Raw genomic sequence first — 16,690 nt, 5'->3', positions numbered from 1 at the left:
AACCTCATTTCTTAATTGGGAGTGAACAAAAGGGATGAAGAGTGCAGTCCAACGATGTAAGTTAGACTGCGATTAGGTGCCGGATCTGCGGCTAAAGTAATTGGTGTTAAATTAAAGAGATAATATCTAATTTATATTAATGATTAATATGGCTTAATTATGACTATGGCATATATTTATCTTATATAATTACTTNACTATGGCATATATTTATCTTATATAATTACTTCAAAAACTTTATTACGTAAAATTTCGTAATTTTCTTCTATCCCACTAAATAAAAGAGATATAATTCTAAAAAATTCGTTTTTGTCCTTAGTAACTTTTACATCTTCATTGTATTTCGGAGATTTTAATATTTTATTTGATTGTTGGACATCGTATGGTTGTCCTGTTTGAAATCCTAATTTCTTACTTATATGTTCTCTCCATTCTGAATCAACTGGTTGAAAACGATGATCAGCAATAATATATTTAATAGACGAAAGCCATGTATCATTTTCTATATACAAACGTGTTACATATACCACCAAATTCTATAATATCAAATATAAGTGAATTACAGATTTAATTTAAACATAAATATAAAAAGAGACTTCTTTAGAATCATATATATGTTCTTATTAATAATTTTTTTCTAGTTCAATATATTATATTTTAGTATTAATAAAAAGTATGATATGGAATTTATTTTAAGCGTGTTTTATAAAACTATACTTAAATAAAACCTTAAAATCATTTTAAAATATATAAGATGTCCTACGAGGTTTTTGAGGATCTCGTACGAGATTCTGTATATTTATTTTAGTATTTAAAGGAAGAACTAAAGCACAAATGTTATGAATTTATATTAAAATATATTCAAAAGACATATAAAGATCTTTTAACAAAATAAATAACTCTTAATAAAAAAGTATTAGCAATGGATATAATAATAAACTTTAAGTTTATATGGTTTACATTTAAATGTTTTTTTGAATCAGAGTTTTTAAAGTTTAGATCCTTTCTTATTAAAATTAAAAATAATATAATTTTTATATAATATCCATTACAATTGGAAACGTTTTGTTTTTGTGATAAACTAAACAACTTAATCATTGTTTATTTATTATTTTGTATTAATTTTACAGCGATTAGTTACGTAGTAATAATCAAAGACCCAAATAACTCAATTTTATCCATAACAGTATCAAAATGTAAAATAAAAAAAGTTTCTTGATAAGTTAAACTTATTTGGTTAGAAAAATTAGAAGCTTAATAATATAGACAAAAATAATGATTTTTTTAAATTATTTATATTTGGAGAGTATTCTTATTAATACTGCATTACTAAAATTGTTTGTATAAAATGTAAACTATTTTTTTTTCATATATCTATTTAAAAAAATTATAATAAAGAAGATATGTATTTTTACTTATTTTTATTAATGAAACGTTTCAAAATCCTTGCTAGGTAATTTAATAATAGTTTTATTTTTAATATGGTTTATTTAAGAATATATAACAAAATAAATTTTAAATGTTTATATTTCTTAAAGATAAATCCTATTTCATTATAATTAATTATAATTAATTTTTACACTTACATTCGATGGTGAATTTGTGCTGTTTAGAGCATTTTGATCCTAAAAATAATTATGCAATCAATAATTTATTGGAGGCTTTAATTATTTAAGTCTATCCTATAACTGCATTTTATTCAAAAATTATTAATAAATAAAAGGAAAAATTTAACAAAATTATAATAACTAAAATTATTTCATTCAATCATTATTTATCTTATATAAATAAATTAAATTATAAAAATATTTAACAAAAAATAATTAATAAAGAATAAGATATTCATACTTTCAGAAACTATTGAATATATTCAAGTAAAATCATTTTTTTTTCAATTCTTCGAGGATAATAAATCTTAACTTTTATTTTTATAAATATGAACCCCCATTTTTGATTTTGAAACAACTTCATCGATAGTTTAGTTTTTACAAGAATACATTAATAATCTTTTTAATGGTAACCTATGAGTTGTTGTTAGCCCTTAAGCAGGCGCGTACCTATTTTTAACGTTCATAGTAACGTGGGGGTCNGGATAATAAATCTTAACTTTTATTTTTATAAATATGAACCCCCATTTTTGATTTTGAAACAACTTCATCGATAGTTTAGTTTTTACAAGAATACATTAATAATCTTTTTAATGGTAACCTATGAGTTGTTGTTAGCCCTTAAGCAGGCGCGTACCTATTTTTAACGTTCATAGTAACGTGGGGGTCCATTAGACCCCATTTCTAAAAAGTATTAAATATGTATAAAAATAATATGTATAATCGTGGGGGTCGATATGACCCATTTCAACTTTGATGGATATTTTAAGTCATACAATTTTTTTTCGAAGGTATTTATTTATGAAAATCTATTCAATATTACTATAAAAACCATCTTCTAAATTTATATCTATGTACACCTTTTATGCAAAATAATACATCCGNTTTATGTTCATCTTTTATGCAATATAATACATCCATTTTAATTTATGTGGGGGTATACTAGACTCCCACGCGACTGTTTAAGGGTTAAGATCTAGTAAGATTGTTAATAATGGTTGACCGATAAAATCCGACAGTAAATATAAATCAAATTATAAGCGTTTGCGTCTATTAGTATACAAGAAATATACAGCACACAAAAATTTTTGATCAATTTTGAGCACCTTTAATCAACCCCTTCATGTGCCTCAAAGGGGTAGAAATTTAGTTTTTTTTTATATATTATTTTAATTATTATAAATAGAAATTATTTCATAGAATTAATAATGCAGTAAATAATGTAAAGAAAAAAGGTCTTTGTATATTTTTGGTAACTTCGATTATTAATCAGTCAAACTAACAAAAACAGAATTTATTGGTCATTTACATTAATATATATAACATCTTTAAACATAATTAAAGCTACTTCACATTTCGACCTATGAATAATGAATCAATATTATCTTTGCAACTTTTTTTTAAAATATGTTTAAAGAAAATATTCAGGCAATCAAAATATTAAGCGTAGACGACCGTCTAGTTTATTGCTTTTTTTAACACGCTTATAAATTAGTTTCACATGTATGTTGTGTATTTTGGGATGTTTGTGAGTGTGAGTTATTTGTAACTTTCCACGCACACGTGTCTACGGCCTTGAGACTAGACAGTCGTAACGCATTTATCCCATCCACACTCGCTTACAACGTTCCCCTGCACACCGCCCGTTTACAAAACACATCTATACCTCGTGCATGATACGTTTACGTACTTCAGTCGCTTTACATGTATATATATATTTTAATTACTATTAAAAATATATATTAACACCCTTTATTCTCATTAAGAGATATAGAGTGTATTCATTCCGATTACTAAGGATGATTCTGGTATCGTCATTTTTTGTCACTACCTCCACGTTACGCGCCTGCTGCTTTCCTTGGATGTGGTAGCCGTTTCTAAGACTCCCTCCCCGGAATCGAACCCCGATTTAAATGATGGTAACTACTATCATAACATGAAACTAAAAAGAAAAAAATAAATATAGTTTAAAAAAACTAAAAATGCACGCTTTTAAAGCACATCGAACTAAAAAATTAAAAATAATTTTTAAAAGCTTAAATAATACTATTATTTTTTGTTAATAATTATTTTAAACTTATTTTAAAAATTATTATTAACTTTTTAGTTCAATGTGCTTTAAAAGCGTGTTTTTTTAGTTTTTTTAAACTATATTTATTATATTACTTCTCGTGTACTCGATAAGATGACGAGACACCTACTGAAAATAGTATATCACAATAATCGATTATGATATACTATGGATGACATGATGAAGTTTTTTCAGCAACGTTGTAAAATTTTCGAAAATCTTTAAAGTTTAAATCTATTTGCGTCACTTTTGATACTGAAAATTTCGTAGTCGACGAAATATTCATTAACTACCGTCAAATGACATGTACGTTTGCCACTACAGTAACACTAAAGTTTTTCACACCCGGGTACGATGATCAAACCATGTTTGTTAAACTGACATTTTTTTTAAATTCTTTTTGAGTTGGAAAATATTCAAAATTTTTTTGGTTTTTATTTTATTTATATTGAATAAATAACAACGACCTCATTACTGTAGTCTACCCTGTGAGATGGAATTTCTAATTCATATTAAAATTATTTTATTATGTGGTTTTCTTTGTGCCTATCATTCGTTTATCCCAGCTCTTACTTGACCAATTTTGTTCAATCATACGTCACATGATTAACTAGTTAAAAATATTACCCTCAAAAATTCAAAAAATTCTGCGACTATTGTATAATAGAGCGTCGTCAATCTTTTGACTATCTCCATCTATAAATTTTATGAGGACGTACTTTATTTAATGAAACTAGATTAATATTACATAAAGTGCTCGTTATATATTATTATTTTTTGTTACACTCATAACAAATAAATATTACATTGTATGTAATATACATATTTATAGTAAACTAAATTATTTCTAAAATAAATTTAGGGATGATTTTGAAGTTAAAGAGGAAACTATAATTATTTTTATAGTATTACAAATATAATATAATAAATAAAATGTTGATTGGTTTGTAACCAGTTTTAAAATATTTCTGTTTGAGATTTTATAATTTTTAAGTATAGACAAGGTTAATACTTATTTTAGTAGTAGTCTTATCTGCATAATTTGATAAAACATTAATGTTTACTAACCACTACAACTGTCCTTACCATATCTTAAACTATTTATTCCTCAAAAAGTAATGTTTTAAAGGTAAGAAACTTTAAACTTCATTAAAAATTAAAAAAATTTTATTTTCTAAACATATATCTATATAGAAAAATTACCATCTTTCAAAAAAATATGGCAATATTTTTAATAAATTATACTATATATTTTTAGTAATCATTATTTTTTAAATTAAAATATAAAATATACTTATCCGAAAATATTCAAATTTGGTTCATATAAGATATCCGTAGTTCACTTCCATGTTATTAGGTTAAAAATAAATTAACATGAGTGTCGCTTATACAACTTAGTCTACAAATAGTCTAATAGAATAATATATCTTACATGGTGTATAAATGTTGAATCTCTATTGTTTAATGGTATTGATAATTCGGATGGAAACCGTGAAGACGAGCTAGATGAATATAGCTGTAACATACCAAATGTAGACTGTATTATTATTATTTTATTAGTTACATAGCAATATTAATTATTATAACTTTATTTTTATAGTAAAACATTTATATATTTTTTTAGTAAATCGTGGTTATTGAAATATAGATAAATTCAAATATGAAATATTTGAATATAACATGTTCCGTTATCAATGAAATATATACGTAAATTGAATAAACTCTATGTAGTAAATCGACAGTGAGAATAATTTCTTGATGATTGTTTACCAATTTGAATTTTGGCCAAAATTAATCGTCCGGATCCAGACTAATGTATACACAAGACATTTGTAAAACACTTGACACGGCCCGTAATAGCGCACTATCCATTTACAGTGAACTAGCACGTTATCCGGTCGTGATTATCAGCTGTCCACCGTCGCACTCATGAGTGTTGACGATAACACAAGTTTGTCTTATCCGGCGGTCGGTAGATAGGACAGGTCAGGGGGTGCAGCATCGCGAGACACGTCGGCGACTATGAAAACTAGTTCATCAGTGACTTACATCCGCCGTACTTGTCGTCGAGTTATATCCGCATCTTACGGTTTACCCGTCTCATTTGTATATTATAAATTATAATATTATTATAACTTTAAAACGAAATAAATTGACTCCACAGTCAGAACATAACGGTGTTGCGTTTTTACATCAAAATTTATCATTAAACACCTTTATACTGTGTCATACCATACATTGATTAATCAAACAAGTCGTTGATTTCATTAATTTTACACCGTTTGACATTACAACTGGAAGCGTTTGACTTTGATATTCAGCACGTGTCTGGAGTTGAAAATCAAGCAGCGGACGCTCTATCAAGAAGCTTTATGGATAAACGTCGATAGATAAAGATTAGTTAGAAGAAAACTTCCTTGATGCACCATTGACCGGAGATTTATCCGAACGAAATCAATTAGAGTCAATAAAATAACACGTCCCGCGTGGAAAGTTACAAACACACAACCAACAACATACACGTGAAACTAATATAAGCGTGATAAAAAAGGATGCTTATCCGGAGAATATAGCTATTTCCGACATTAGAAACTGGCAAGCCGAAGAAGCAAGATGACCTAATGCGACCAAGACAGTTCATTAGCCATGGGAGATTGTTAGTATTGATATAATAGGATCGTGCCCAAGATTTCAACGTGGAAGACTTACCTACTTGTAGGGACAGACTACTACAGTAGATGAGTTGAAGCATACCCATCGGGCAAGTTACAGCTAAGACGCTCATCCATAATCTAGAAAGAAAATTCTTCTCTCGTTTTGACTATGCTAGAGTACTTCTCTCAGACAATGAAACGCAATTCTTCTTTAAAATAATAGAGAAATCACTGGATAAGTGGGGCACAAAAGGACGAAAAACATCAATTTAACAAAAATTTCTTTATAATTATTTTACTCTTCTATAGTTAAGGAATATTATAACAAAAAAAAACCCAGTCTAGTGGGGTCACAAAATAGTGGCAACATGGCACAGTTGGGTGGGTCAGTATAAACGATATTTGACAGTGATTAAAATCACTATCATAAAAATCGCTTCAATGCAAATCTGTAAATAGTGTTTGATTTAAAGAATTGGTGGATTATTCCAAAAGCTATATGATTTCTTATTTCCTTATTTATATTCTGATTACAAGTTTTATGATTTATAAGTGTAATACATGAATAAATACATAAATATATTTTTAAGTAATTTATAATATTACAGTTATGAGAGTACATTATGTTGGCTAAGATAAAATAAAGTATGAAAACCGATGCCGTCAACGGTATCGAAATTGGAATATCTAAAATCAAATTTTGTTAAGCTACTAAAAATATATTTCAGTAAAATGGAATATATATTTAAAAAAATATCAATAAGCGAAATTGAATTTTGAGGTGGCAAAATTATTTTTAAACTGATTAGGTTTTTGTTTTATAATACAATGTTCTACGTTTAAATGATATTCAAACATAATTAAAATTCAAACAATATAATTAATTAAAAATAATTATGATTAAAACCGATATATTTACTGAAGTTTTCTTAATTAAAATTTAATTCATACATTTTTTTCAAAGCTTTAAAGTGAATGTTTTAATTAGAAATTTTTATTTATAAATATCCAAGATACAACACTACAGTTTATATTTAAGATATTATCATTTTTGTTCCTTAGAATGTATGGAAAATACTTACATAAAAAGTTTAGAAGATAATAAAATATTAAATAAAAAAAAAAGTCTTAGGTGATATTATCCTGTTGTTATAATTAAATTAAAATTTATTTACCTTCGAGAACCAATTATTTCCGTCTCTTGCTGTAATAAGAATAAAATTATAGGATAACCATAAAATTCCAAATATATTTAATAAAAACATCTTATTAAATTGACTAAAACCACGTTAAGTTTTAAAATATAGTTAATGACTGAAAATTTCATTTAAATATATTTATAAGAAAAGAACTTATTAAAATTTCGTTCCATTATTTTGTAAAACAAACATTTAACAAAATGTACAAAAATAAAATGCAAACATTCACTTCTACAAAAAAAAATATACACGTATATATTCAATTTATGATTTTTTAAATATTAGACAGCATATAGTTAAAAGTATATGTTGTCTATATTATTCTTTGAAACTATACTAAAATAACCCTGCACAGTGTGTCGCGGCACAGTGGTGACGTGGCATAGTTGGATCAAGTGTAATGATATCAGACAGTGATTAAAATCACGATAAAAAAAAAAACGCTTCCATGCAAATCTTTAGATAGTGTTTAATTTTCAAAATTTGTTGAATTATTCCAAAAGCTACATGATCTGATTCTTCCTTATTAATATCCTGATTAAGATAAAGTATATGAAAAATGGATTATTAAAAAATATTTTTTCTCATAAAAAAATTGTGTTGATCCACACACTTTTCAATAAGTTATATCATTATAAAGTTAAAAATGTAAAAAATAAAATTTAGAATTTACACATAAAAATAGCATTAGGTAGCCATTTTCACCGCGAAGACAAAATAAAGTCCAACATTTTTTTTTTTTTTAATATTAAAGTATATTACATATACTTTAATTTAAGATATATATAAAAGTATCAGTATTTCCGGAACACTTTCAAAAATTAAGTTGAAAAAGTTCTACTTTCTCTGTGCAATTTTATGTTTTGAACCCCCCCTGTATTAAAGGAAATGGTCCGATTTTAAAAACAAGTATGTCGAATTAAAGAGGTAAATATTATTTTTCATTAAAAAATTGTATTGATCCATATGCAATTGGTGCATAATTATAAAAGCATCATCAACTCCTCTTTCTTAATTATATACTGATAATTAGCTCTTAGATTAGAAAAGTATACTATATGAAATTGATATTTTATAATTCTGTATATATAAATTTCATAATTACTATTTACAGTAAATTTATCAGAAAAATTAAATTTTTTTTTTTGCATTTTTATCGTAATAGATTACTTAAATAGAAATCATAGTAATCATTTCTAAATTAACTTTTGGTGATTAAACGGTTCTACAATTGATATATTCAGAACTTAATTAATTTTAATGATTTACTTTAACTAAAACAAGCGATCAAAAACGTTGTGACAAAAATAATGAACTGATCTCGGGGTTGAACAATATTGAATAAATGAAGTCAATTATCCTACAAAACTTTATTACCTATCTTAATGGTTTATTACGCTATAGAATATTTATAATTTGAAAGCGGAAATTTGAATTTGTCCTTACCTTGTATCCCACGTAGTGTAATGCTTATTTTAGACAATCCAATGTTGATTATGAGTTCACACGTTGTACACTTTGAGTTCGACAGTAAATATGACCATTTGAGAATAAAGCGTTTAATTATAAATAATGCGAAACCGTTACACAAAATCTATGACTGTATTATTATATGCAGGAGATTCTATACACTCTATATTTTTTTATAATTATAATCAAATGATGTATTTTTAGTTGACTTTGTAGAATGAGTATATTGTTTGAGAGATTATATTTTATTGAGAGATCGACACTAATATTTCTTAAATTTTCCTCTGGCCTGGCCAAAACAAGATTCAGAAATATTTATATTTATGTAAAAGATTTGTCAAGGCGGAATTGTGGTGGCCCAATGTGTCCCGGTGCTAAAATAAAGCACCTTGAAAGGGATGCGGCACAATAATCACCAAGACAAAAATTAAACACTAAAACATATATTCGTAAGTTTCTCTGTGCTGTTTGCCGGCGCGATGTTCGTTAGAACAAAGACATTAAACCACAAAAGATTAGCTACCCAATAAGTATAGAGTTGCAATACATTTAGTCATATAATAAATATTTACCATTAACTGAGAAAATTAGAGTTGATTCGGTTTTATTGTTAAAAAAAAGGTTTTGTTTTAAAATATTAATTGACATTTATTTCCATGATAAAAATAAAACATTATTATTTAATGAACAAATTAAATTAAATTAAAAGTTTCACCAAAACAAAATTCACTTTAAAATCTCTAAGTGTCATTTAGTTTTTTTAAAAAAAAATATTCTAAGTCCAAATAAATTAAAAAATCGACTAAGTCCCAGAGAGTGAGAATCTTGAATAGAGTGTCGCAGATTTTATGTATCTTAAAATCGCCGCAAGAACTGATTTTAATAGGAAAAAATGGGTTTTTATAGTAGACGAGGGTCGTGTAGCGATCCCTAGTGTGATCTTAGAAACTATAGATCTCAATTAATAGTTAAATATGATTGGCTGGATCTAATTGAAAACCCACACATGGGCGTGACTTTGAATCTGTATGATAATCAGATTTAATTGCCTAATTTATTGATTATTTTAAGTTTTAAATAAGGGAACCCTGTTTTGATGATCTTGTAAATTCACAATATATGACATACATGTATAAAAAGATAACATAATATAATATTACAGTTCATCGCACTCGTCGATCGATAAAATTAGAATTTAAGCTAATTCAAATTTTAAAGTAAATTCTTTCGACTTTAAAAAAGAAAACAATTTTTAAGAAGTTTGATTTTATATTCTATGTTATATGATTTATATAATATTAGGTCTAGACCCCTTATTATGTATTATTAAATAAATTAAAATACATACCCAGAATTTTAACACGAAAATAGCATATTATTTAATATGGTAGCCTTTTTCACTATGAAAACGATTTATATCTCGACATATTTCTTTTTTCTATACTCAAGTATAGTACATAAATTTAAACTAAATAAAAGTGTCAGTATTTCAGGAACATTTTTAAAATTTAAGTTTAAAAGTTAAACTTGTATTCAAAAATTACTTTTTTTGAATCCTTTTTGTGGCCAGATCAAGTATCAGATTTTCAAAAAATTTATATCAAATAAGGTTTCTATATAAAAAAATTTATTTTGATTTGTTCATTTTTTAAAAAGGTATGGCAGTTTTAAGCATCAATAATGAATATGTTAAACGGTGATTTATAAATAAAAATTACATTTTTCGTTAAATTCGTCGACCCATAACCATCATAGCCGACGGTTCATAGAAAAAAGGTGTCGAGAAAAATTATTTTTTGAACTTATAATATTTATGGTAAGCTTTATTTTGTCATATATTTAAAGCTCGGAGTATTTCCGAAACATATTAAAAAGTTAAAATCGTAAAAGCTCTATTTATTACTCGCATTTATAAAGTTTTTAACCCCCCTGTATAAAAGAAAAAGGCTCCATTAAAAAAAAAGATGTCGGCTGAAAGGTTAGTTAAAAGTTATTGCACATTAAATAAACTTTATTTTAATATATGTTTGAAGCCCAGAGTATTTCCATAACATATTCAAAACTTAAGTTAAAAAAGGGAAATTTTTATGCAGAAGCTGTTATTTTGAATCACACTCTGTGGGGAGGTCAAATGTTGTCAAATATATCATATATATGATAGAAAAAAAATCTAAAGTTTCAATATAAAAAATAATTATGTTTTATAATTCATTTTTCTAAAAGTAATGGCAGTTTTAAAAAAAGAAAGTTTAAAAAATGTCAAAATTTACCGATTTTAAAAATCGTAATGTTTTTGGGGATTTCCTCCATTTACAAAAAATGGTGGAATTTGTGGAAAATGATGGAAATGTTCTAACTAGTTATGATCTATGATATTTGACGTATTGTTGAAAGAAATCGTTCCAGCGAAAGCTAAAACAATAATGTACGAAAAGTACTAGTATTATTGTCATAAAAGCGTCGGGCGCTCAATATACGAAAAATATGGCACAAAGCACTCACGCTTTTATCACAATAATAGGAATAAATACACTATACATCCTGACTTACTGAACACTCTGTATATCTCTTAAAGAGAATAAAGCGTATTAATATATAAGTTTTAATAGTAATTAAAATATATATATACACGTATCATGCACGAGGTATAGCCGTGTTTAGTGGGCGGGCGTGGCGGCGGAAACGTTATACACGAGGTATATACGGCGGCTGCGGTGTCGGCTGTAGGGATATATAAATGAATATTATTTAATGTTAATATATTTGTATATATATATAATTGATGACACGCACGCGTATACGGGTACGAAAACCAAAAATAAATATACAGGAAAATATTGTTGTTATTGAGTGGTAAGTGGGGTGGGGTGAATGCGTTACGACAGTCTAGTCTCAAGGTCATACACGACGGGATACGCGACATAATAACACGTGCCGCGTGGAGTTACAAACTTACAACAAACAACAAACATACATGTGAAACTAATATAAGCATGTTAATAAATATAGTTTAAAAAAACTAAAAAACACGCTTTTAAAGTACATCGAACTAAAAAGTTAAAAATAATTTTTAAAATAATCTTAAAACAATAATGAACGAGAAATACTTGTATTATTGTGAAAAAAAGCGTCAGGCGCTCAATATACAAAAAATATGGCATAAAGCACCCACGCTTTTTTTCACAATAATACTAGTATTTTTCGTTCATTATTGTTTTAAGTTAATTTTAAAAATTATTTTTAACTTTTTAGTTCGATGTGCTTTAAAAGCGTGTTTTTTAGTTTTTTTAAACTATATTTATTTTTCACTTTTTAGTTTCATGTTATGATAGTAGTTAATATCAATATCATGGTTGTAACGGGTAACGGGAAATAAGGGTTCGATTCCGGAGAGGGAGTCTAAGAAACGGCTACCACATCCAAGGAAAGCAGCAGGCGCGTAACGTGGAGGTAGTGACGAAAAATAACGATACGAGAATCATCCTCCGTAATCGGAATGAATACACTACATATCTCTTAATGAGAATAAAGTGTATTAATATATAAGTTTTAATAGTAATTAGAATATATATATATTTAAAGGGACTTAAGTACGTAAACGTATCATGCATGAGGTATAGCCGTGTTTATGTGGGCGGGCATGGCGGAGGGAACATTATACACGAGGCATATACGGCGGCAGAGGCGTCGGCTGTAGGAATATATAAATGAATATTAACATATACGTATATACGTATAAATATTAATATATATATATATATATATTAATATTAGCGGTGGCGGTAGGAATATATAATCTTCGCATAATATCGCGGCACTTTCGCTGGCATCGACGACGCGTTGTCCGGCGTGTTCCTCGGACGTCAACAGGTTAGCAGCGTTGATAGCGACGGCGCGCGAGTGCGGATCGAATCGTAGACGTTGTCACTTTGACAACGGGAAGAAGACTACGGTATCATTTGCGGCGGAATGTCGTCGGGCGTGCGGCGCTTGCTGGACTTTGCACAGCGGCGTATAACGCGAGGTGTTGGTCAGTCAAATACTCATAATAGGGCGACGGCTGATAAAGGTGGCACGAGTCGTGGGGCATTGTGTATAATGAAACGACGCGGGCCGTGTCAATTACAATAAAAATTTGTTATATATATACATAATTGATGACATGCGCGCGTCTACGGGTTAGAAAATATTGTTGTCTACGAGTGGTTAGCGGGGTGGGGCGAATGCATTACAACAGTATAGTCTCAAGGTCATACACGACGTGATACGCGACATAATAACACGTGCCGCGTGGAGTTACAAACTTACAAATGACAAACAAACAACAAACAACAAACAACAAACATACACGTGAAACTAATATAAGCGTGTTAAAAACGATAGCACAGTGGGGCACGGGACAGTATGGACGTAGTATAGTTAGGACAAGTATAGATGATATCTGACATTGATTAAAATCCTTATCATAAGAAACACTTCGATGCAATTCTGTAGGTAGTGTTTAATTTTAAGAAATTATTAAATTTCAAAACCAACAATAACTCTTAATCCCTTAATCTTATTCCGATTAGTTATTTGATTTATAATTATAATATATTANTTGTTCTTACTGATTGTGCATTCGGATTAACTAACAAAATGTTAAAATTCATGTAATTTACAGCTCTGCCTATAACCAATTTTTAGCATGAAAAGATTTTGTTTTCTTCTGTGTTTTTTTCAATACATGTTTCAATGTACGATAACATAAAAACAACACAAGAAAATTCAAATGTTCACAAACTTTATAATAGTATAGATAATTTAATACTGAACGTTAATAAGATTTTTTCGTACCCATTTTTTTTTTAAATTCTACACTATAAAATGGTTATTAGGAATTTTTTATTACATTTTTTGTAAATTAAAAAAAATTATTATAGTCAATAATTAAAAATATATTATTTGTTATAAAATGTTTTTATTCTTCATGAATAATAGTTATTAATAAAAAAAAATTATGCCAAATATTGACTGGATAAAAAGTTAATATTAAGCAATATTATAGTTGATAGATCAACTGTATATCGCTGGCTTGGGGTGAAAACTCATTAGGAAATTTTTGTAATTTGCAATTTTCTTAATTATTTAATTTTATATTAAGTAAGTTAGTTAAATATGCATGTTTTTCCATTTAAGATAACAAAGTTCATATCCTTATAAGATATATCTTATACAAGGAATGACCCTTAAAACTACTTAATAATTGATAAATCAAGAAATTATGTAACTAAAAAAATTCAAATATTTATAATCAACATTATTTTTATTTTAGAAGTAAATAAGTTGTTTATGATAAACGATTCACTTTGTATATATTCATAAAACATTATTCAGCTAAGAAGTTGTAAAGAAATATCAACAGTTCTCAATTAATCAATTACATCTTCAACTATAAAAAATTGTGTTCCTTCATTATACAAATAAATACATTTTTCTTCACTTATTTTAGAAAAATCTTTTTTAGGATATTCTTTAGGTATATATAACCAATTGCCCCGCGATTTTTCATATATATAGATGCTTGTTTTAATAACATAACTTGTAACTAACATTGTGATTATATCTACGTAAAGTAAAAAAAATTAATATTATTATTATAATAAGGGAAATTCATTGGTTCTAGTGAATATCCAAAAATGTAGCATTTTTGAAAATATATAATGGTGGACTTGGGACATGACTATTACTAATTACAAGAGTATATTTTAGTATGGCTTTCTTAAGTAAGTTAACTTAATGTTGACGTTTAAAAAATTGTCAGGCTTCTCTTAAGTACTATGTATAGGGTTGTAATTATAAAACTGTGGCGTTAGTTCTTGTACCCCACCGACATGGGATTGATTCACATATACCTTCAAAACTTTTTGCACCATTTCTGCAAACTGTTTACAATATTCATTATATTTAGATATAATCGTCAATTTACTGTACCATACGACTTATCGTAAATTCATATTTAATATTCTGAAGACTTTCGAATAATTTTTTGTACTGACATCTCACTTACATGGAATTTGTAGGTCCATTAATTATTATTTCATTCGAATGAGAGAACCAAAAATACATCAGCAAATTAAAGATTAGTTAATCTATATATACCTATCATCACAATTGTATCCTAACTTCACGGTCGGACCCATTTATTATGAGTGACCAAACAAGTCTTTTCATCGTTAGATCCCAGTACAAAAAAATATTCGAAAGTCTTCAGAATATTAAATATGAATTTACGATAAGTCGTATGGTACAGTAAATTGACGATTATATCTAAATATAATGAATAATATAAGTATAAGTCGCTAGTCCCAAATATGCAGTATTTATTGTCAATTATGACTTTATCAACAGATAGGATTGAAGTGTGANTGCAGTATTTATTGTCAATTATGACTTTATCAACAGATATGATTTAAGTGTGGTCGTAAGGCATATTGCTGTGACTTACCATTTATAAATAGACCAACTAACAATACAGAAAACATATCTAATCATATCATAATTGACAATAAACACTTCGTATTTGTGATAAAGACGTTATAAAAAAATTATTAACTTCCTGTATTTGTAATCCCTTGGTATTTTATATGTATATTAACTCAAAAACTTGAATCTTTAAATGTTTTTATCTTATAAACGAATAAAGTTATATTAAAAAATGCAAATACCATATACTATTAAATTAAAAACTCAAACATTTTTAAAATTCAAAATGTATTCCCATTTGAAAAAACATAGTTGATAACCTTACAAAGCATATGGAATGAGCTTAAAAAGTATTACATAGGAAATAATTCTAGAATAAAATGTAACTTAAGGTAATCAAAAAAAAAAAAATTTTATTAATTATATTTAGTGTATAATTGAGTAGTATATGATAAAAAAATGAATCTGTATATTAAGTACATGTTTTAATTTTTATTTTATCCTTCTAATTTTTACATCTAAATTGTTTACATTTTGTATACTTATTCTGTGAATGCGTTTCATTTGACAGTCATGTCTGATGGCGCAGTACAGCAAACTATTAGTTGGAAATTTCTCTGCACGTGCGAAATTGATTTGTAGATCCTCTGTGGACAAAATGACGGTATCGTTTTGATTCAAATAATCGATTACGAATATATATATATATATATTTATAACTATAATATTTTTTGTAACTGATTCAATTCAAAAAAGGGTATGGTTTCATCATTTCATAATACATGTTTGAAATTGTGGGTACGAATTATAAAATGTCGAGAACATGCCTATGTCAAAATCTGCATTTTGGTTTCCTCGTCAAAATTTTAGTAGAACTTGATGTTACATATGAAAGAATGATAAAACTCGCCATGAATCCATTTATTAGCATCTATGGCCATTACTACAAGTAAATATTTAAGTTTTTCAAAATCCGAGAACGTACACATTGGTTTGGTTTATGAGTATTTGTTTGTGGTATCAAAAAGTAAACAGCCATATCCCTATGTTGAAACTCTAACATTATGGAATGAGAAATTTATCTATTTATGTCTAATGTGCAAGCGTTTGAGTAATTCTTCATTTTGAAATTTATTTGGTTCCTGATTACGTATATCAAATCCTACCCTATCCAACACATTTGTGCTTAACAGATAGCAAACTATTTTCTAGGAACCTCTATAA

At 27.3% G+C, this 16,690-nt stretch overlaps 1 protein-coding gene across 5 annotated transcripts in view; it reads right to left on the bottom strand.

Moving 5' to 3' along the window:
- LOC126904264 (uncharacterized) overlaps positions 1-16,690 on the bottom strand; it is a 77,127-nt gene that overhangs the window by 26,286 nt on the left and 34,151 nt on the right. The window contains exons 1-4 of one of the 5 annotated variants that reach the window (XM_050683152.1): positions 7,508-7,731; positions 5,111-5,194; positions 1,587-1,625; positions 228-536 (exon numbers count right to left, since the gene is read on the bottom strand). The exons of 2 other annotated variants lie outside the window; for them this stretch is intronic. In XM_050683152.1, the coding sequence (XP_050539109.1) occupies positions 228-536; positions 1,587-1,625; positions 5,111-5,194; positions 7,508-7,597 (522 nt within the window). In that variant the 5' untranslated portion in view covers positions 7,598-7,731. Of the gene's footprint in view, positions 1-227; positions 537-1,586; positions 1,626-5,110; positions 5,195-7,507; positions 7,732-14,319; positions 14,607-16,690 lie in introns of those variants that run through there. 2 more of the 5 variants (XM_050683149.1, XM_050683153.1) reach the window with 2 other exon arrangements.

Source organism: Daktulosphaira vitifoliae, unplaced genomic scaffold (assembly GCF_025091365.1).
Source record: "Daktulosphaira vitifoliae isolate Bord-2020 unplaced genomic scaffold, ASM2509136v1 Scaffold_4, whole genome shotgun sequence".
Lineage (NCBI taxonomy): Eukaryota > Metazoa > Arthropoda > Insecta > Hemiptera > Phylloxeridae > Daktulosphaira > Daktulosphaira vitifoliae.
This window is presented reverse-complemented; position numbering and strand designations above follow the sequence as displayed.